This window comes from Stomoxys calcitrans, chromosome 1, assembly GCF_963082655.1.
Source record: "Stomoxys calcitrans chromosome 1, idStoCalc2.1, whole genome shotgun sequence".
In the NCBI taxonomy this organism is placed as follows: Eukaryota; Metazoa; Arthropoda; class Insecta; order Diptera; family Muscidae; genus Stomoxys; species Stomoxys calcitrans.
The window spans coordinates 43,529,784-43,551,447 of record NC_081552.1 but is presented as its reverse complement, the minus strand read 5'-3'; the positions used below and the strand labels follow the sequence as shown (position 1 = coordinate 43,551,447).

At 39.1% G+C, this 21,664-nt stretch overlaps 2 protein-coding genes across 2 annotated transcripts in view; both read right to left on the bottom strand.

The window, feature by feature from the left end:
- The window catches only part of LOC106093796 (uncharacterized), a 142,242-nt gene that overhangs the window by 64,632 nt on the left and 55,946 nt on the right, over nt 1–21,664 (bottom strand). Inside the window, exon 6 of the mRNA XM_059364926.1 lies at nt 13,806–14,492. Coding sequence (XP_059220909.1) covers nt 13,806–14,492 — 687 coding nt within the window. The remainder of the gene's footprint in view (nt 1–13,805; nt 14,493–21,664) is intronic.
- On the bottom strand, nt 13,750–14,488 carry LOC106093795 (peritrophin-44). Its single transcript, XM_013260949.2, has one exon. The coding sequence runs from the start codon at nt 14,259–14,261 to the stop codon at nt 13,788–13,790; it is 474 nt and encodes a 157-aa protein (XP_013116403.2). The 5' UTR covers nt 14,262–14,488; the 3' UTR covers nt 13,750–13,787.

Sequence of the window (21,664 nt, the reverse complement as noted above, 5' to 3'; positions counted from 1 at the left end):
GAACCTTTGATTTTGTCGCTACGGATAGTTTGGTGATGGAAAATGGCGAGAAGGGAGAAGAACAGGGCTGGGAACAAATGGAGTGGGATAGTCAATGGGCGGTCATCAACTTATGACGATGTAGGCTGCTATCGGAGCCGAAACAAATTAATTGCTATCGGGTATCAAGGCCCAATTTAGTGGTATCGCTGCTCCCTAGAGAAGATTGTCGAGTCTGAGGAACTATCGGCCACATCTCTAAAGTCTGGCGGATTTCAGTAGAATGAAAATACCGCTATCACGATCAAAAACAATTTAAAAGGCATAAGTTCGGTCGGGCCGAACTTTGGATAGCCACAACCTTTCGCTTTAATCCGATGAAAAATGCATAATTTATGCACCCACAGTAGCTACATCGAAATATGGTCCAAATTGGACAAATTCGGCATGCCCTCATATTGCTTTATCGAAATATGGTCCGATTTGGACCACATTTGACACGGATATTGAGTGGTCTAATAAGTACAAGTCATTGTTCAATTTTGTAGAACAAAATATTGTTTTTTTTTGGCAGCTATATTCAAATATAGACCGATCTGAACCATATAGGACACGGATGACGAAAAGTCTAACAAAGTCACTGTGTCAAATTTCAGCGAAATCTGATAATAAATGCATTTATTATGGGGCCAAGACTTGAAATCCAGAGATAGGTCGATATGGCAGCTACGGTTCTGGTTTGACAGAAGTTTGGTATGTAGAATAAAATTATGCCCTTCAACTAAATATTTTGTATGAATTTCTAGCAGAATCCATGGTGGTGGGTTCTCAAGATTCGGCCCGGCCGAACTTAGCACGCTTTTACTTGTTTTATAATTTCTGATAAAATCGTACTATATTTAAATATAGCCGGTCTAAAGGCCTTGAGGCAATAAAGTGTTTTTTTTTTCATCCTATTACGATGAAATTTGGCGCAGGGAATTTCTCTACTCACTCCTGTGAGATGTGGCCCAGATCGGACCATATTTGGATATAGCTGCCATATAGACCGACCGCCCGGCCTCCTGAAATAGGGCCTTAAGGCCATAAAAGATCCGTTTATTATCCGAAGTCGATGACACAGTTAGTTTTGGTAGACCTCTACCCATTCCTATGAGATGTGGTTCAGATCGGACCATATTTTGATATAGCTGTCATATAACACCTCGAAATATTGATCTTAGACCCCATAAAGTACATATATTCTTGATCGTCTTGACATTTTAAGTCGATGTAGCCATGTCCGTCCGTCTGTCTGTGGAAAGCAATCTAACTTTCGAATGAGTAAAGCTAGGCGCTTGAAATGTTGTACAAATACAAATACCAGTTATAAATATCTACTACCAGATACAGTTTTGTATAGCATCAGATATAATTATTTATAATTGGATATGACAGATCCATTTGGATCTAATTAGATTCAACTTTATCTTATCCCAGATATATTTGGATCTGACCATACCGGACAATGACCTCCAATTTACCAACATGATAGCTCCCATATAAACCGAACTCCCGATTTGACTTCTTGAGCCTCTTGAGGGCGCAATTCTTATCGGATTTTGCTGATATTTTTTACTATGACGTCTTCTATGACATTTAATGGATGTACCTCAGTTGGTTCGATTCGGTCTTAAACCTGATATAGCACCCATATAAACCGATCTCCCGATTTTAATTCTTGAGTCTCTAAAGGATGTAATTCTAGTCACATTTTGCTGAAATTTGGCACAGTCACTGTATCCATGACCTCTAACAAACATGCCAAATATGGTCTGAATCGGTCCATAACCATATAAACCGATCTCCCGATTTTAAATCTTGTGCCTTTAGAGGGCGTAATTCTTATCCGATTTAGCTGAATTTTTGCATAGTGACTTCTTCTATACACTATACCTAATATACGTGTCAAAAATGTTCTGAATCGGCCCATAACCTGATACAGCTCTCTTGCAAACCCATCTCCCCATTTTACTTCTTAAGTCCTTCTAGGGCGCAATTCTTATCCGATTTGGTTGAAATTTTGCACAATGGGTTCTACTATTGCCTTTAACATCAAATCCATGTATGGCTCGAATAGGTTTATAACCTGACATAGCGCCAATAGCATAGGAGTTCTTGTCAAATATCTTTTGTTTGCCTTTAAAGAGATACCGGGCAAAAAACTTGACAATTGCGAACCATGGTGGAAGGTAAAGAGTGATTTGTTAAGAGCTTGATAACTTTTTTTTAAAAAAAAACGCATAAAATTTGCAAAATCTCATCGGTTCTTTATTTGAAACGTTAGATTGGTCCATGACATTTACTTTTTGAAGATAATTTCATTTAAATGTTGACCGCGGCTGCGTCTTAGGTGGTCCATTCGGAAAGTCCAATTTTGGGCAACTTTTTCGAGCATTTCGGCCGGAATAGCCCGAATTTCTTCGGAAATGTTGTCTTCCAAAGCTGGAATAGTTGCTGGCTTATTTCTGTAGACTTCAGACTTGACGTAGCCCCACAAAAAGTAGTCTAAAGGCGTCAAATCGCATGATCTTGGTGGCCAACTTACCGGTCCATTTCTTGAGATGAATTGTTCTCCGAAGTGTTAAAAAATATGCAAATATTCAATATGATGAAAATATGCAAATTGCTTTATCAACTATTTAAAGCATTATATAACTGAATGTAAAGCTAACTAGCTTAAATTTTGATCAATTAATCAGTATAAATGCCTGTCATAGTCGGAAGAGGGCGGACACTCCCGCACCCCAAAAACCACCCCTAATCAAAAGTGAACCGAGGGAACAATATGGGTCTCAAATGAAACGAATTTGGGAGTAGAATACGAAACGTATCACAAAATATTGGTTCAAGGCCCAGGGAGGCTTCACCAACATAGAAACGCCCCCTACAAACTGACATCCGCAATGATTGGGACAATATGGACTCAAAGGGCTGCCCTTCCTAAAAAAAACCAAGAAAAAATTTACCGATTAGAACCATATGGACCTCAAATGAAAGGTATTTGAGAATAGAAATCGTATTTTATATTAAAATTTGGATCTAGTAATCCAGGGGTCAAGAAAATTCCATTTCCCTCCCCCAAACAGGCACATTGACCGATGAAAAAAATATGAAAATGTGATCGGAAACCGCTAAGTCCTTTGAAGATGGAACTACCACATTATGTACAATGCTATAGGTAATCATGTGGTCATTTTAATTGCTATCTATATATAACTTCTCTTTGTATATATAAAAGAGACGCGTGTAATATGATACGAATGTTGGTCTTGGATCATATGTACGGGATTAGACGGGGTTTTGCGATATTCGTACCTTTAATATTTATTTATTTAATGAATACCTACACAACAAGATTAAATCTTATAGTTATAGTGCAGGCTTATAAGAAAAAAACTAGAAATAGAAAGTAATTAAAATAAACTTTAGAATTTTGTGAAATAGTAAAAATAAACTGAAGAATAGGTTAGAAAATAACATTGTTTAAAAGAAAAGAAATAAAATAAATATTAATACAGCTAATTTCGAAGAAAAATTGAAGTTTTGGATATTGTGAGGAAGAGTATTTCAAAGACGTATGGTAAAATGCAAAATGCAAATTTTGCCCATGAGCATTCCACTAAGGAACAGGGGCAAACTTCTCACATATCAATGAGTGCAGTCCGATTCAAGTTTTTAAGCTCAATGACAAGGGACCTCCTTGTTATAGCCGAGTCAGAACGGCGTGCCGCAATACGCCACCTCTTTGGAGAGAAGTTTAAGAAGGCATAGTACCTCACAAATATTGCCAGCATTAGGAGGGGAAAACCACCGCCGAAAAATTTTTCTGATGGTTTCGCCAGGGTTCGAACCCAGGCGTTCAGCATCATAAGCGGACATGCTAACATGCTAAAAACTGCCATTCAGATACTAAACTCCTTCTTCTAAAAGGGACAAGTTTCGTATCCCTTCTAGATCGGGAAAATATTAATTTGTCATAGAGTTACTGAGGAGTTTGCTTCCAAATGATTTTATAAAGAAAACAAGTAAAAGCGTGCTAAGTTCGGCCGGGCCGAATCTTATATACCCTCCACCATGGATCGCATTTGTCGAGTTCTTTTCCCGGCATTTCTTCTTAGGCAAAAAAAAGGATATAAGAAAAGATTTGCTCTGCTATTAGAGCGATATCAAGATATGGTCCGGTTTGGACCACAATTAAATTATATGTTGGAGACCTGTGTAAAATGTCAGCCAATTCGAATAAGAATTGCGCTCTTTGTGGGTTAAAGAAGTAAAATAGAGAGATCGATTTATATGGGAGCTGTATCGGGCTATAGACCGATTCAGACCAAAATAAACACGTATGTTAATGGTCATGAGAGAATACGTCGTACAGAATTTCAGGCAAATCGGATAATATTTGCTACCTTTAGAGGCTCAAGAAGTCAAGATCCCAGATCGGTTTATATGGCAGCTAAATCAGGTTGTGAACCGACTTGCATTTTATTTGACACAGTGGTTGAAAGTAACAATAAACAAGTAAAAGCGTGCTAAGTTCGGCCGGGACGAATCTTATTTACCCTCCACCATGGATCGCATTTGTCGAGTTCTTTTCCAGGCATCTCTTCTTAGGCAAAAAAAAAGGATATAAGAAAAGATTTGCTCTGCTATTAGAGCGATATCAAGATATGGTCCGGTTTGGACCACAATTAAATTATCTGTTGGAGACCTGTGTAAAATGTCATCCAATTCGAATAAGATTTGCGCTCTTTGGGGGCTTAAGAAGTAAAATAGAGCGATCGATTTATATGGGAGCTGTAGACCGATTCAGACCATAATAAACACGTATGTTAATGGCCATGAGAGAATCCGTCGTACTAAATTTCAGGCAAATCGGATAATAATTGCGATCTCTAGAGGCTCACGAAGTCAAGATCCCAGATGTGTTTATATGGCAGCTATATCAGGTTATGAACCGACTTGTACTTTATTTGACATAGTTGTTGAAAGTAACAATAAAAAAACGTCTTGCGAAATTTCAGCCAAATCGGATAGAAATTGCGCCCTCTAGAAGCTCAAGAAGTCAAGTCCCCAGATCTGTTTATATGAACCCCAGATCTGTTTTATGAACCGATTTGAACCATATTTGGCACAGTTGTAGGATATCATAACAAAATACTACGTGCCAAAATTCATTCAAATTGGATAAGAATTGCGCACTCTAGAGGCTCAAGAAGTCAAGACCCAAGATCGGTTTATATGGCAGCTATATCAGGTTATGGACCGATTTGAACCTTACTTGGCACAGTTGTTGGATATAATAACAAAACACGACGTGCAAAATTTCATTCTGATCGGGTAAGAATTGCGCACGCTAGAGGCTCAAGAAGTCAAGACCCAAGATCGGTTTATATGGCAGCTATATCAGGTTATGGACCGATTTGAACTATACTTGCCACAGTTATTGGATATCATAACAAAACACGTCGTGCAAAAATTCATTCCAATCGGATAAGAATTGCGCACTCTAGAGGCTCAAGAAGTCAAGACCTAAGATCGGTTTATATGGCAGCTATATCAAAACATGGACCGATATGGCCCATTTACAATACCAACCGACCTACACTAATAAGAAGTATTTGTGCAAAATTTCAAGCGGCTAGCTTTACTCCTTCGGAAGTTAGCGTGCTTTCGACAGACAGACGGACGGACGGACAGACGGACGGACGGACAGACGGACGGACATGGCTAGATCGACATAAAATTTCACGACGATCAAGAATATATATACTTTATGGGGTCTTAGACGAATATTTCGAGTAGTTACAAACAGAATGACGAAATTAGTATACCCCCCATCTTATGGTGGAGGGTATAAAAACGTCTTGCGAAATTCCAGCCAATTCGGATAAGAATTGCGCCCTCTAAAAGCTTAAGAAGTCAAGTCCCCAGATCTGTTTATATGACAGCTATATCAGGTTATAAACCGATTTGAACCATATTTGGCACAGTTGTTGGATATCATAACAAAATACTACGTGCCAATATTCATTCAAATTGGATAAGAATTGCGCCCTCTAGATGCTCAAGAAGTCAAGACCCAAGATCGGTTTATATGACAGCTATATCAGGTTATAAACCGATTTGAACCATACTTGGCACAGTTGTTGGATATCATAACAAAACACGTCGTGCAAAATTTCGTCCCAATCGGATAAGAATTGCGCACTCTAGAGGCTCTAGAAGTCAAGACCCAAGATCGGTTTATATGGCAGCTATATAAGGTTGTGGACCGATTTGAACCATACTTGACACAGTTGTTGGATATAATAACAAAACACGCCGTGCAAAATTTCATTCCAATCGGATAAGAATTGCGCACTCTAGAGGCTCAAGAAGTCAAGACCCAAGATCGGTTTATATGGCAGCTATATCAAAACATGGACCGATATGGCCCATTTGCAATACCAACCGACCTACACTAATAAGAAGTATTTGTGCAAAATTTCAAGCGGCTAGCTTTACTCCTTCGGAAGTTAGCGTGCTTTCGACAGACAGACGGACGGACGGACAGCCGGACGGACGGACAGACGGACGGACATGGCTAGATCGACATAAAATTTCACGACGATCAAGAATATATATACTTTATGGGGTCTCAGACGAATATTTCGAGTAGTTACAATCAGAATGACGAAATTAGTATACCCCCCATCTTATGGTGGAGGGTATAAAAATAGTAGAGATTGTAGAAGCTACAGTCATAAAGGAAAGAAGCCAAGAGAGAAATATGTTGAGTCCTTCTTAAACCAAAGACATATTTAATGCTGTTGAATATTATATTTTATTTTCCTTGGCTTAGTGAAATGCAGCTTGAATAAAGTTCACACCCATAGATCAGACTAGGAATTAGATATGTCTTTGCTAACAGAATTCGTATTTCGATTGGTGTATAAGAGTGTGTTTTCCATAGTGCACGCAGCTTTGCACATGTCTGCCCGGCAATAGCATTTATATGATTTGACTAATTTAAGAACTGTTAAAAATCACACCTAAATTCTTAGCACTAGACACAATATCAATTTTCTGTTGATTTATATTGATATCCAGGTCTTGCAAACAAAATCTTTTATTTTTGTGATCAACAATCACTTTCGATTTCTGGGGGTTCGAAAATAAACCATTTACTGTGGCCCACTTATAGACATGCAACGCATTCACTTATATTATTAATAGATCCGCTAAGGAATAACTGAACGTCATCAGCCTACAAAAGTATTTGGCTATGGACCAGCTGGGTAGGAAGATCGTTTGCGTAGAGCGAAAAAAGGAGCGGACCAATTATTGAGCCTTGTGGAACTGCCTTAGGCACTTGAATTGGCTCTGATATTGAATCACCTACGTTCACTAACTGTTGCCGATTACTAAGATATGATTGAACCAATTTGATAGAAGTATCGCCAAAATTGAAAAATCTTCTTAGCTTCATATATAAGTTATGATGATCAACCGAGTAGAAAGCCTTTGAATGACCTAGTAGGACCAGAAAAGTAACATTGCTATCATCAATTTCGCTTCTAATTGATTCCGAAACTTCAACTATGATGTCTATTGGACAACAAAGATTCACGATGTAGATATTCGGACATTTGTTTATGCAAAGCTTCTCTTAAACTTTCGAGAGGTAACATAATGTAGAAATCGGACGGAAATCATCATTTGATTTAGGGATTGGGATTATCTTTGATCTTTTCCAATTAGTCGGATATGCACAGGTGATTAGTATGGAATTAAAGATATGAGTAAAATAAGGTAGAAGGTAAGAAAATAATATTCTAATGAATCTTGGGTCAATGTTATCAAAACCAATAGCATTTGATTTGACTGACAATGTAAAACTTCGTCGTGCGATACACATCTAAACTCAAAACTGGAATCAACATTTGGGCTTTCCGAAAGCCAAAAGTTTCATTCAATGCATTTATATCACCATGGTAATTAGAAATCGCCTTGGATTTTCCAATCCCGATATCGTTTATAACCCCCTTGCCTTTCGTGTCTAACGCCGATTAATATTTGGATGAATAATATCGTAATTTTCCATCACTAATGAGTGCATTATCTTGATTTCTTGCCGTACGGAATTCCTCATGAAGTTGTGGCGTTTTAAAACGTTTCTACCTCGAGTAGGCTAGGTCCCTGTAACGAATAAAATTCCTAATAGTGGAATTAAACCAAGGCTTAGCATACGATTTCTTCATCATAGTTCGAATGGGGACTGTTGCATCATAGATACGTCCAATGTTATCTACAAGCAACATTTCTCATCGATGGATATGAGATCATATGTCCCATTTCAAAAGACTTCCTTCCTGAATCCATTCATCTAAGGCAGAATAGTCAACATTTTTGAAGTCGCGGTACAAAAACTTCTCTATTGTTATTGTAAGGCAGATAAATCAAATCATGTCTTGAGAAACAAGGGACAGATATTTTATCATAGAGCGAAATATTAAAAGTATTATTCACAAAGAACATATCCGAAAGGATATTAACAGTTGACGAAAAATGAGTGGGGTTTCTAGAATTGGTAGGGGAGAGACCCAGTGCCAACAAAACAGTAAAGAGCGTATCGAAATAAATCAGGTTGAAAAAAAAAGTTTTGCAAAATTGTGAGTGAAATAGCGTATCTTCGTGTACATTGAACGGCGACAGCTAGATTTAAGCAATTTAAAAAAAATTATCGTAGTTTTGAAACAAATAAAAATGTGCCAAGTTCCACCGGGACGAATCTTATATGATCTCCACCATGGTTCGCATTTGTCAAGTTCTTTGAATGGCGTTTACAAATAGAAAAACACCAGTCATAGAAAAACAAATCGGATAAGAATTGCGCCTTCTAGAAGCTCAAGAAGTCAAGACCCAAGATCGGTTTATATGGCAGCTACATCAAAGCATGGACCGATTTGGCTCATTTACAATCCCAACAGACGTACACTAATAAAAAGTGCTTGTTATACCCTCCATCATAAGATGGGGGGTATACTAATTTCGTCATTCTGTTTGTAACTACTCGAAATATTCGTCTGAGACCCCGTAAAGTATATATATTCTTGATCGTCGCGACATTTTATGTCGATCTAGCCATGTCCGTCCGTCTGTCCGTCCGTCCGTCCGTCCGTCCGTCTGTCGAAAGCACGCTAACTTCCGAAGGAGTAAAGCTAGCCGCTTGAAATTTTGCACAAATACTTCTAATTAGTGTAGGTCGGTTGGTATTGTAAATGGACCATATCGGTCCATGTTTTGATATAACTGCCATATAAACCGATCTTGGGTCTTGACTTCTAGAGCCTCTAGAGTGCGCAATTCTTATCCGATTGGAATGAAATTTTGCACGACGTGTTTTGCTATGATATCCAACAACTGTGCCAAGTATAGTTCAAATCGGTCCATAACCTGATATAGCTGCCATATAAACCGATCTTGGGTCTTGACTTCTTGAGCCTCTAGCGTGCGCAATTCTTATCCGATCAGAATGAAATTTTGCACGACGTGTTTTGTTATGATATCCAACAACTGTGCCAAGTATGGTTCAAATCGGTCTATGACCTGATATAGCTGCCATATAAACCGATCTTGGGTCTTGACTTCTTGAGCCTCTAGAGTGCGCAATTCTTATCCGATTTGAATGAATTTTTGCGCGAAGTATTTCGTTATGATATCCAACAACTGTGCCGAGTTTGGTTGAAATCGGTTCATAACCTGATATAGCTGTCATATAAACAGATCTGTGGATTTGACTTCTTGAGCTTCCAAAGGGCGCAATTCCTATCCGATTTGGCTGAAATTTTGCATAACGTATTTTATTTTTACTTTCAACAACTGTGTCAAATAAGGTTCAAATCAGTTCATAACCTGATATAGCTGCCATATAAACCGATCTGGGATCTTGACTTCTTGACCCCTAGAGGTCGCAATTATTATCCGATATGCCTGAAATTTTGTACGACGGATCCTCTCATGACCATCAACAAACGTGTTTATTATGGTCTGAATCGGTCTATAACCCGATACAGATCCCATATAAATCGTTCTCTCTATTTTACTTTGTGAGCCCCAATGGGCGTAATTCTTATACGAATTGGCTGAAATTTTACACAGGTCTCCAACATATAATTTAATTGTGGTCCGAACCGGACCATGTCTTGATATCGTTTTAATAGCAGAGGAACTCTTTTCTTATATCCTTTTTTACCTAAGAAGAGATGCCGGGAAAAGAACTCGACAAATGCGTTCCATGGTGGAGGGTATACAAGATTCGGCCGGGCCGATCTTAGCACGCTTTTACTTGTGTCATTCCTTCGAAAGTTAGCTTGTTTTCGACAGACTGACGAACATGGCTAGTTCGACTAAAAATGTCATAACGATCAAGAACATATGTACTTTATGGAGTCTTAGAGGCATATTTCGAGGTGTGACAAACGGAATGACGAAATTAGTATACCCCCATTTAATGGTGGAGGGATGGTCTCCAACATTCAATTCAATTGTGGTCCGAGGCGGACCATAACTTAATATAGCTACAAAAGCTTAACAATTATTTTCTTTTATCCTTTGTTTGCCTTAAGTAAGATACCAGGAAAACAACTTGACAAATGCGATCCATGGTGAAGGGTTAAAAACTTCGGCCCGGTCGAACTTTGCACGCTTTTTGCTTGTTTTAAAGAAGTTTTGGTTACGACTTTTAAAAGGCATATTGTTTAAAAGGCCTATTGTTCTATTCCAGCTGTATTTAAATAATATATATCTACTGTTTTGAAATTCAGAAAAATCAATAAGCAAATAAGCCTTAAATGGGCTTTAGTCCATAAATCGGGAGATTTGTGTATATGACAGCTATTTCTAAATATGGTCCGATCTGAACCATATCCGGAATGTATATAGAGGAACCTAGTGTTTCTCACTGTCTCACTTTCAGCGAAATCGGCTAATAAATGCCTCTTCTATGTACAGAGCTTTATGTAAATATAGTCTTTTATGGGCCACATTCGGACCACATTCATATATCGGGGGGCTAAGTGAAACTCCCTTTTCCAAATGTCAGCGAAAGCGGGCATTAAATACGACGGCTGTTATGGGCTTAAGACCAAAAATCGAAAAATTTCATAGAAATCGGGTAATAAATGAGACTATTATGGGCTCAAGTCCTTACATACGGAGAACGGTATATGTCAGTTGTACCCAAATATATTCGGATTTGGTTAGTTTGGGAAATTGTCCTGGGTTTGGACATAGTAAAAATCTGTGCAAAATAGGTGATTAGAACTTATAGACGGACAGAAATACAGACACACGGAAATATTTAAATCGTCTTAGAATTTCAGATGGATTAAGAATAAATATACCTTGTAGGGTCGTTGTATTGCGAACAGAAGGACTACATGAATACACCCCCCCCATCATATGTTGTGTATATGTACATTTGTTCGTGGTTTGTTACAACTTTATATGGAATGACTTTTGTGGCGAATTTTATGCCCCATCAATTGCTTATAAGTTGTACCTGCAAAGAAGTAATGATTCTCATTTTAGTCATTTTGTGCAGCATTCATTCACTACAAAACTTAGATCTTCAATATACATATAGAGAGATTATATTTTGCATATTTTTGGCAAATTTTTTTTCATTTTAATATTATATTATATATTATTTAATATTATTATATATATTTAATATTCCCTAAAAATTTAATTTGTTGCGTCAAAATTACCCTAGATACGAAATTGGAGTTGAATTGGATCAAAAATACATTTTGCATTAAAATCCGCACTCTAGTAATAAGCATATATTATTATCGATACGATAACTTGTAACAGGAGAAGGAGAAACCTAGGTTCTAAGATCATTAAAAAATTCTTTTTATACCCTCCACCATAAGATGGGGGGTATACTAATATCGTCATTCTGTTTGTAACTACTCGAAATATTCGTCTGAGACCCCATAAAGTATATATATTCTTGATCGTCGCGACATTTTATGTCGATCTAGCCATGTCCGTCTGTCCGTCTGTCTGTCGAAAGCACGCTAATTTCCGAAGGAGTAAAGCTAGCCGCTTGAAATTTTGCACAAATACTTCTTATTAGTGTAGGTCGGTTGGTATTGTAAATGGGCCATATCGGTCCATGTTTTGATATAGCTGCCATATAAACCGATCTTGGGTCTCGACTTCTTGAGCCTCTAGAGGGCGCAATTCTTATCCGATTGGAATGAAATTTTGTACGATGTGTTTTGTTATGGTATCCAACGACTGTGTCAAGTATCGTTCAAATCGGCCCATAAACTTATATAGCTGCCATATAAACCGATCTTGGGTCTTGACTTCTTGAGCCTCTAGAGTGCGCAATTCTTATCCGATTGGAATAAAATTTCGCACGACGTGTTTTGTTATGATATCCAACAACTGCGCTAAGTATGGTTCAAATCGGTTCATAACCTGATATAGCTGCCATATAAACCGATCTTGGGTCTTGACTACTTGAGCCTCTAGAGTGCGCAATTCTTATCCGATTGGAATGAAATTTTGCACGACGTGTTTTGTTATGATATCCAACAACTGCGCCAAGTATGGTTCAAATCGGTTCATAACCTGATATAGCTGCCATATAAACCGATCTTGGGTCTTGATTCTTGAGCCTCTAGAGTGCGCAATTCTTATCCGATTGGAATGAAATTTCGCACGACGTGTTTTGTTATGATATCCAACAACTGCGCCAAGTATGGTTCAAATCGGTTCATAACCTGATATAGCTGCCATATAAACCGATCTTGGGTCTTGACTGCTTGAGCCTCTAGAGTGCGCAATTCTTATCCGATTGGAATGAAATTTTGCACGAAGTGTTTTGTTATGATATCCAACAACTGTGCCAAGTATGGTTCAAATCGGTTCATAACCTGATATAGCTGTCATATAAACCGATCTTGGGTCTTGACTTCTTGAGCCTCTAGAGTGCGCAATTCTTATCCGATTTGAATGCATTTTTGCACGAAGTGTTTTGTTATGATATCAAACAACTGTGCCAAGTGTTGTTCAAATCGGTTCATAACCTGATATAGCTGTCATATAAACAGATCTGGGGACTTGACTTCTTGAGCTTCTAGAGGGCGCAATTTCTATCCGATTTGGTTAAAAATTTTCATGAAGTATTTTATTCTTACTTTCAACAACTGTGCCAAGTGTTGTTCAAATCGGTTCATAACCTGATATAGCTGTCATATAAACCGATCTGGGATCTTGACTTCTTGAGCCTCCATAGTTCGCAATTATTATCCGATTTGCCTAAAATTTGTACTACAGATCCTCTCATGACCATCAACATACGTTTTTATTATGATCTGAATCTGTCTATAGCCCGATACAGCTCCCATATAAATCGATCTCTCTATTTTACTTCTTGAGCCCCCAAAGGGCGCAAATCTTATTCGAATTGGCTGACATTTTACACAGGTCTCTAACATGTAATTTAATTAAGATCCAAACCGGATATCTTGATATCGCTCTAATAGCAGAGCAAATCTTTTCTTATATCCTTTTTTGCCTAAGAAGAGATGCCAAGAGAAGAACTCGACAAATGCGATCTATGGTGGAGGGTATGTAAGATTCGGCCCGACCGAACTTAGCACGCTTTTACTCGTTTTTTTTTTTCTTTTTGCCAATTACTTAATTTTATTATTTATTTCTTTATTTGATTTGATTTTGTATAATCAATAATTTGTGTAGCACTTTGCCTACTCATCGTTGCATACATCATAGATATCTTTAACACAAGTTTTGGACTCTTCATTGAAATAATAGCCTGCGCCACATTGGCCGGTATAGATAATGCCATTCAAGCAGACATAATATTTATAACACTTGGAATGGGGCATTTTTTTACCCTCAGTGTCGATGGTACATTTTGGCAACCGTTCTGTGGTGGTGCCATCTTCATTGGCACAAGATCCCGCCACACACATGCGTTTATCCTTGTGGAAATGTTGATTGTAGGGACATGTTTGCAAGGTGATTTTATTATTCCAGCATTCATAGTATTCATAGCATTTTGTGGCTTCAAATTTAAGGCCATTAGGTTTTTTCTCACACCATTTGTTAATAGGCAAACAATCGGCTTCTATGGCTGCGGTACATTTCTGCTCACGTTCGCAATAGTGTTGATGGGCGGGACAGGTTATGGTAACACTATCTCCTTTGGTGCCACCCATGCAAATGTTATAATTTTGACAATTATCCGATACCACATCCAAGGCATCTTTGCCAGTGCAAGGATTATTAGCACTTGCCGGGGGACAAGCAATGCATTTGGTAGTACCAGTGTCAAAACATTCAGTTCCACAGGTAGATTCGGTCCCTTTGTTGTTGGCACAGATAATGAATTTGTTGGGATCTTCAGGATAGGCAATTATGAGTTGTTCGAAATTTTGCTCTCTGCAAATCTGCAAGATAATGAGGGGAAGAAGGAAATCATTAAACTCTTTTATAGACTATTTTTATACCTCTCCCCATGGGATGGGGGTATACTAATCTAGTCATTCTGTTTGTAACACCTCGAAATCTTGATCTGCGTAAGTAAAGGGTGATTTTTTAAGAGGAAATTTTTTCAAAAAAAAATTAATTCAGAAAAATTTATGAAATCTTTATTTCATGCAAATGTTGGCCGTGACTGCGCCTCAAATGCTCCATCCGCTTAGTCCAACTTTGGCATACTTTTCCCAGCATCTCGGTCGGTATCTCACTAATGAATGCTTCAATGTTTTTTTCCAAGGCGTCAATTGTATAGATGTGAGCTTTTACATAGCTCTAATTGGCCAATTGACCGGTCCCGAACGTGAAATAAAAGTTTCACCGAATTCCCCTCTCAATAAGTCTATTATTACGCGTGCTGTGTGGCATGTGGCACCATCTTGTTGAAACCACATGCCATGCAAGTCGAGCTCTAGCATTTTGGGCAAAAACAAGTTGAATATCTTTCACGATGGTGCTTACTATTCACGGTTACTTTACGATTCGCATCATTCTTGAAGATGTACGGGCCAATGATGCCACCAGTCGTCAAACCACACCAAACTGCGACTTTTGTGTATGCATTGGTAGCTCTTGTAATGCTTCCGGCCGATCTTCACTCCAAAGTCGACAATTCTACTTATTTACATGCTCATTGAGTCAAAAACAAACTTCGTAGCTCAATGGAAGAAACGCGCGATGAACTTTCTTAACAGAGCACGCTTTTGGTCACGCATCTTGGTTAAATTGTAGACCAAACTGAAGATGATTGTCAGTCAAACAAAACACGAATCGTGCGTGAGCTGTTGAAACCAGTGTTGCCAAAAAGATAATAACAAAAAAATCACCCTTTATGTATATTCTTGATAGTCTGGACATTCGATGTTGATCAAGCAAAGTCCGTTCGTCTGTCCTTCCATATGTGGAAATCACGATAGCGGTCGAACGAATAAAAATATTCGCTTGAAATTTTGCACAGCGACTTCCAAGTCAAGTCGTTGGAGATTGCAAATGGGTCATATCGGTTGAGATTTGGAAATAGCCTTCACATTACTTTTGCCTTCTTGAGCCCCTAGAGGCCGCAATTTTTATCCGACCTAGCACAATGTTTTCTGATTCGACTTCCAACATCCGTGCAGAGCATAATCCGGATCGTTCTATAAACTGATATAGACCCCATATAAACCTATGCCCAGTTTTACTTCTTCAGCCCCTCAATATAAACTTTAAAGGAATCCACCCTAATATATTCAAAAGCACTAATTATAAGCTATGCAGCAGGACAGCTTTTAATGCAGCTAGTGGAAGTGGAAGAAGAGAGCTATGGGATGTATATAAGGACAAGTTAAGAGTATAAAAGAAACTATTAATAATGTCTGAACATGAGGATTATGTCAAACTGATTGAGGAATTATCGAGAGTGAGGGATATTTCAATACTGAGGAAGTCGATGGACTCCCCTCATACAGGTACATTAAAGAGGCCAAATGGAGAATAGACGGATTCTCCATACGATACGCTCTTTCATTCACTAGAGACGCACTTTCCTGGCTGCGATTCAGCGTGTTAGGAGGGTATGGGCGTATTGTCCGCGTTGAATTCCGTCATGGATACATTGACGAACGAGCTAGTGACTCATGAGAGCGTTCACTGGGAACTATATACCTCTGGGCCCTAAAATAGAGCTGACTAAATTCCGACACGATGTTATCGATATTTTAGTTTTTGGCTAAACATCGATTGATATTTTTCCCACCGACACTGTAGGAAAACTTGCACTATTTACGAAATTGAACAAAAATTTGCGATCCGATACAGAATGTACCCAATCATTCCCTTTCGTCGTCCTTTTGTGTTGTGTATTTCAAGTATCGTTCGAATCGACTTGTAACTTAATATAGCTTCGTTATTTTATATCCCGATTTCGATTCTTAACCTATAGAGGGCGCAATTTTCATCCGATTGTACAATGATTTCTCTCATGATAATCGGTATATGCTTTGATAAACTCATCTCCTGGTTTTACTTCTCATTTTCGTTTTAAATATAGTTAATAGGAAAATAACTATAGTATCGACAATATCGATATTAATTATCGAAATATCTAATGTTGGGAATATCGATAGTTTGCCAGATGTACCTTACAAGTTTCCGGGGCCCAATGGAATTCATCATAAAATGTTTCAGCTGTATGGGGGTATGTCATACTATTACGGATATCAGCATGCTTGCATCAGGGGAAGATTAATTGACTTTCTTTTACTTCTCTCGAGTAAAAAGTTTTTTCTTGGCGGCTTACTTGTACAATGAGAGAGCCTTCAATAATGTCCATTCGTCTGCCCCAAAGGCGGCCTTGAGAAGGCGAAAATAGAGTAGCGCTTGCTTAATTTGGTAGACCACCATAGCGCAGAGACTTGCATGCCCGCATATGACTCTGAACGCTGGGGTTCGAATCATGGCGAGAACATGAGAAAAAAATTCAGCGGCGGTCATCCCTTCCTTATGCTGGCTATATTAGTCAGGTACATGCCATGTAGAAACTTCTCCCCATAGAGGTGTCGCACTGCGGCACTCCGTTCGGACTCGGCTATATATAAAGAAGGCCCCTTATCATTGAGCTTAAACTTGAATCGGGCAGCACTCATTGATATGTGAGAAGTTTGCCCCTGTTCCTTAATGGAATGTTCATGGGGGAATTTGCATTGCTGAATTGGATAATGAACATGCTTCTGAATAGGACGATCATCGCGAGCATAGGGGACAAGTCGGTGGGTACAGCTGCCACGAGGAGGACGCCTCAAGGTGGTGTTATATCACCGCTCTTATGGATCATGGTGGTAGACAGGATTTCATTTGTTGGGAACTTGAGAGATTGTTGGGAACTTGGGTGAAAAGGGGTGTGTACTTCCGCCATGACCTAGTTATTCTTGCGAGGTATTGGGCAGAGCTTTTGGGTGTACGTCGTCCTGGGTAGAGTAGCGTAGACTGAACGCTCGGAGGACGGAGTTGGTATTGTTCACTCGAAGAAGCAGAGTTTAGACCTCCCTATTTGCAGGGTGTGACACTGGAGCTGTCGAGATCAGCTAATTTATTTCGTTTGATTTTGTATAGTAAGTTGAACTTGAATCTCAATTAGGAATCTAGAATTAAGAAGGCATTTGCGGTACTTTACTGATGTCAGAGCCTAGTAGATCGTAGATGGGGATCAAAATAAAGATTGATGCTTTGGTTTGGTCTGGTGACCGGTGATGTAGCATGTGACGCATGTAATGGAAATTGATAGGTTTAACCGAGTGGCCCTAAGATTTATGTCTGGTGCCAAGTGCACCACCGTGACTAGGTTCTTGGAGCTATTGCTGGGAATCAAGCCCATCGATCTATACATTAGGGAAACAGGCTGAGCGTAAATTGTTTACACTACAGCAGCTAAGCCTACTTAAGAGGCTGCCGTCCCGACATGCTCGTATATCAGATAGTGACATGATGAACGGTCAGACAGATTTCCAGGTGAAGAAGGGTATAGTTTATAGAAGACTAGATGAACCGGGCCCGCTCCGCTGCGCTTTCTTTTATTTTATATGGAGCAAAATTTTCCTTTCGACAATTAAAGAGCTTTTAATGAAATACCATGCTACGAAAATATTGGTTTGCCCAAAAAGTAATTGCGGATTTTTTAAAAGAAAGTAAATGTATTTTTAATAAAACTTAGAATGAACTTTAATCAAATATACTTTTTTACACTTTTTTTCTAAAGCAAGCTAAAAGTAACAGCTGATAACTGACAGAAGAAAGAATGCAATTACAGAGTCACAAGCTGTGAAAAAATTTGTCAACGCCGACTATATGAAAAATCCGCAATTACTTTTTGGGCAACCCAATAGGATATCGTTTGACTAACAGTTTAACAATATAAGTGCATTTATCTGAATCCCATATGATCTTTATTGGGCTACGAATTTAAGTTTGGATGTTAGGTCCACTTCAGTCTTGGTCCCGAAAGTGGGTATCAATTCCTGCTCTGCCCCCAAATACCTTTAATTTAAGTAAATAGGTCCTATTATGGGGGTGTTTTGGGAAAGGGGTAGATCCCCAAAAACTTTGTTTCATATTTGGATATCAGATTCGTATTTTACTTGCAAATACCTTTCATTTGAGTCGCATATTGGCATGGTCGGTAAATATGTCCGATTTAGGGGTGTTTTGGGGGTTGGCGTGGTCCCCCAAACACTTAGTCCGACAATTAGATATCAGATACGCTTTCTAATCTTAAATACCTTTCATTTGAGTCCCATATTGTCGTGATTGGTCTATATATATATATTTGGTAAGTATTGGGGGTGGGCCGGTCCCCCCAGGTACGCCACCCGAAATTTAGATACCAAATTTTTGTTTAAAGGTTACTATAAGAGAGCACACAAAATTTGGCTTAAATCGCACCACCCATTTGTGAGATCTGGCGATTCTGAAAATTAGGGTAAGGGGGAGGGTCCGCCCCCTCCCCCCCCCCTTTCTGATATCAAAAATGTTGTACCCTATTTTCACCACGGGATCATTATGCACCATCTGTGTAAATTTTAAGAAAATCGGTTCAGCCGTTTCTGAGTCTATAAGGAACACACAAACAAGCAAACGAATGCAAATTGATTTATATATATAAGACGAACCGGGCCCTCTCCGCTGCGCCTTCTTTAACTCTCTAATATCTTTTAAGGGTGGGTACACTTCGACCTGAATGCGGATATCGAATTCGTGTCATTGTAGTCCTGAACGCGTTCGAATCCTGGCGAGAACATCAGACAAAGCTGTGTTTATCCCCTCTTAATGTTGGCGACATTTGCGAGGTACAATGCCATGCATGATCATTTAAAAGAATTTCCCCAAAGAGGTGTCGCACTGCGGGACGCCGTTCGTACTTGGCTATAAAAAAGGTTCCTTATCATTGAGTTTAAACTTGAATCGAAAAGCACTCATTGATGTGTGAGAATTTGCCCCTTCTCGATTCCTGATGGTTATGTTCTTCCTAGGGTAATGTTCTCATTATGGGAGGGATAGCACCTCCGACACTTCGACTCAAATATGGATATCAAATTCGTGCTGCACTTCCAAATCCCTTTAATTTGAGGCCCATATTGCCAAGGCCGGAAAATATGAATCGCATGGAGGGTGTTTTGGGGCTGGGGCGGCCACCGGCACTTTACACTGAAAATAGATATTAAATTCGTTCTTTATTCCAAACGGAAATGAAGTTCAGTATTGGGGGTTCTTCAGGGCGTACCCCAAAACACTTGGCTCCAAAATTGGATATCAAATTCGTTTTCTACTCTCAAACTACTTTCATTTGAGTCAAATAACCTAGTTGACGTATCTTTGGGAGGAAAAGCGCCACCTAGACTTGAACGCAAATTTTAATGTCATATTCGTAATCTACTCCCTAATACCTTTCATTTGAGGCCCATACAGCCATGGTCGGCTAATATGCCCATGTGGGGATACTTAGGGGTGGCCTCCTATTACTTGGACCTAATGTTTTATGTCATATTTGTAATCTACTGGCTAATACTTTTCATTTGAGTCCCATATTGACATGAACTTCGAATATATCTGTTTAGAGGAGTTTTGTAGTTGGGGGCTCGCTGAGTACTTGGACCCAAATTTTAATACCATATTCGTTTTCTGGTCTCCAAAACCTTTCATTTGATAGCTTTTCGGATATGGGTGGCGTTTTTGGGGTAAGGGGGTCCGCCTCCGCCCGATATCTAAAAATTATATAGCCTATGTTTCCTTCCAGACAAACGTACACAATCTATGAAAATTTTAAGAAATTTTAAGTCATAGTGGATCTTATGGCGTTTTTGAGGGGTGGCGTGACCCCCTATACTTCGATCTGATTTTGTATGCCTGATTCGAAATCTACTCCCGAATACTTTTCATTTGAGCCCCATATTGAAATGATCATCCAATATGTCTGTTTGGGGTTGGGGCGTTCCTGTGGGTACTTAGATTCAAATGTTGATACCATATTCGTATTCTACTCTCCAATACCTTTAATTTGATACCTATATTGCCCCGATCGGTCCACTATTGATTTTGGGTTGTGTTTTTGGCATAAGGGGTAGGGTATGTTCCCCTTCCGATACCGACAAATTAAAAACCGTGTTTCCTTCCAGACCAACCTATACAATATGCAAAAATTTTGAGTAAATAAGTTATATCGTTTATCAGTCCATACGGAACAAACAACCTGAGTCCCATATATCGGTGATTGGCTAATGTGCCCATTTTAGGCATTTTTGTGGGGGTGGGGTGACCTCCTATACTTCGAAATGAATTTGTATGCCAGATTCATTATCTACTCCCTCATACTTTTCATTTGATACCCATATTGTCCTTATCGGTCCACTTTTGATTTTGGGTGGTGTTTTTGGGGTAACGGTGGAGGGTCCGCCCCCTTTCGTTATCAATAAATCATAAAGGCTATTCCTACTTCCTTACCATATTTGTAATCTACTTACAAATACCTTTCATTTGAGTCCCATATTGCCGTGATCGTCAATTAAAGCTATTTTTAGGGGTTTTGGGGCTGGGGTGGCCCCCTAGGTACTTGGACCAAACTTTTATTATGAAATTCGTACTCTACTCTCGAATACCTTTCGTTTGAATCCCATATTGTCCCGATCGGTCCACTTTTATTTTTGGGTAGTACTTTTGGTGTAAGGGGGAGGATCCCGATATAAAAAATTATATAGCCTATAATTTCTAGACCAACCTACCCAATCTGTGAAAATTTCAAGGTTATCGGTTCAGCCGTTTTAGAGTCTACACGGTACAAACAAACAAACACAAATTGAATTTTATATGGATTCGTGCCTCAGGTGCCAAAATATTAGTTTTGTAGACATAAGTTTATTTACAGACGGATTGAAGATGGAGAACGGCACCGGATGCGGTATCCACTGCCTCGAGCTCGGTATTGATGTCTCTCTCCGCATGTGCAATAAGTGCGGCATTTTCCAAGCGTAGGTCTATGCAATGGAGTGGGCAGCGGAGCTCGTTTTGGCGATGGATACTGACCGAAGCAATTTCTGTTTACTGGTACTGGTTCAAG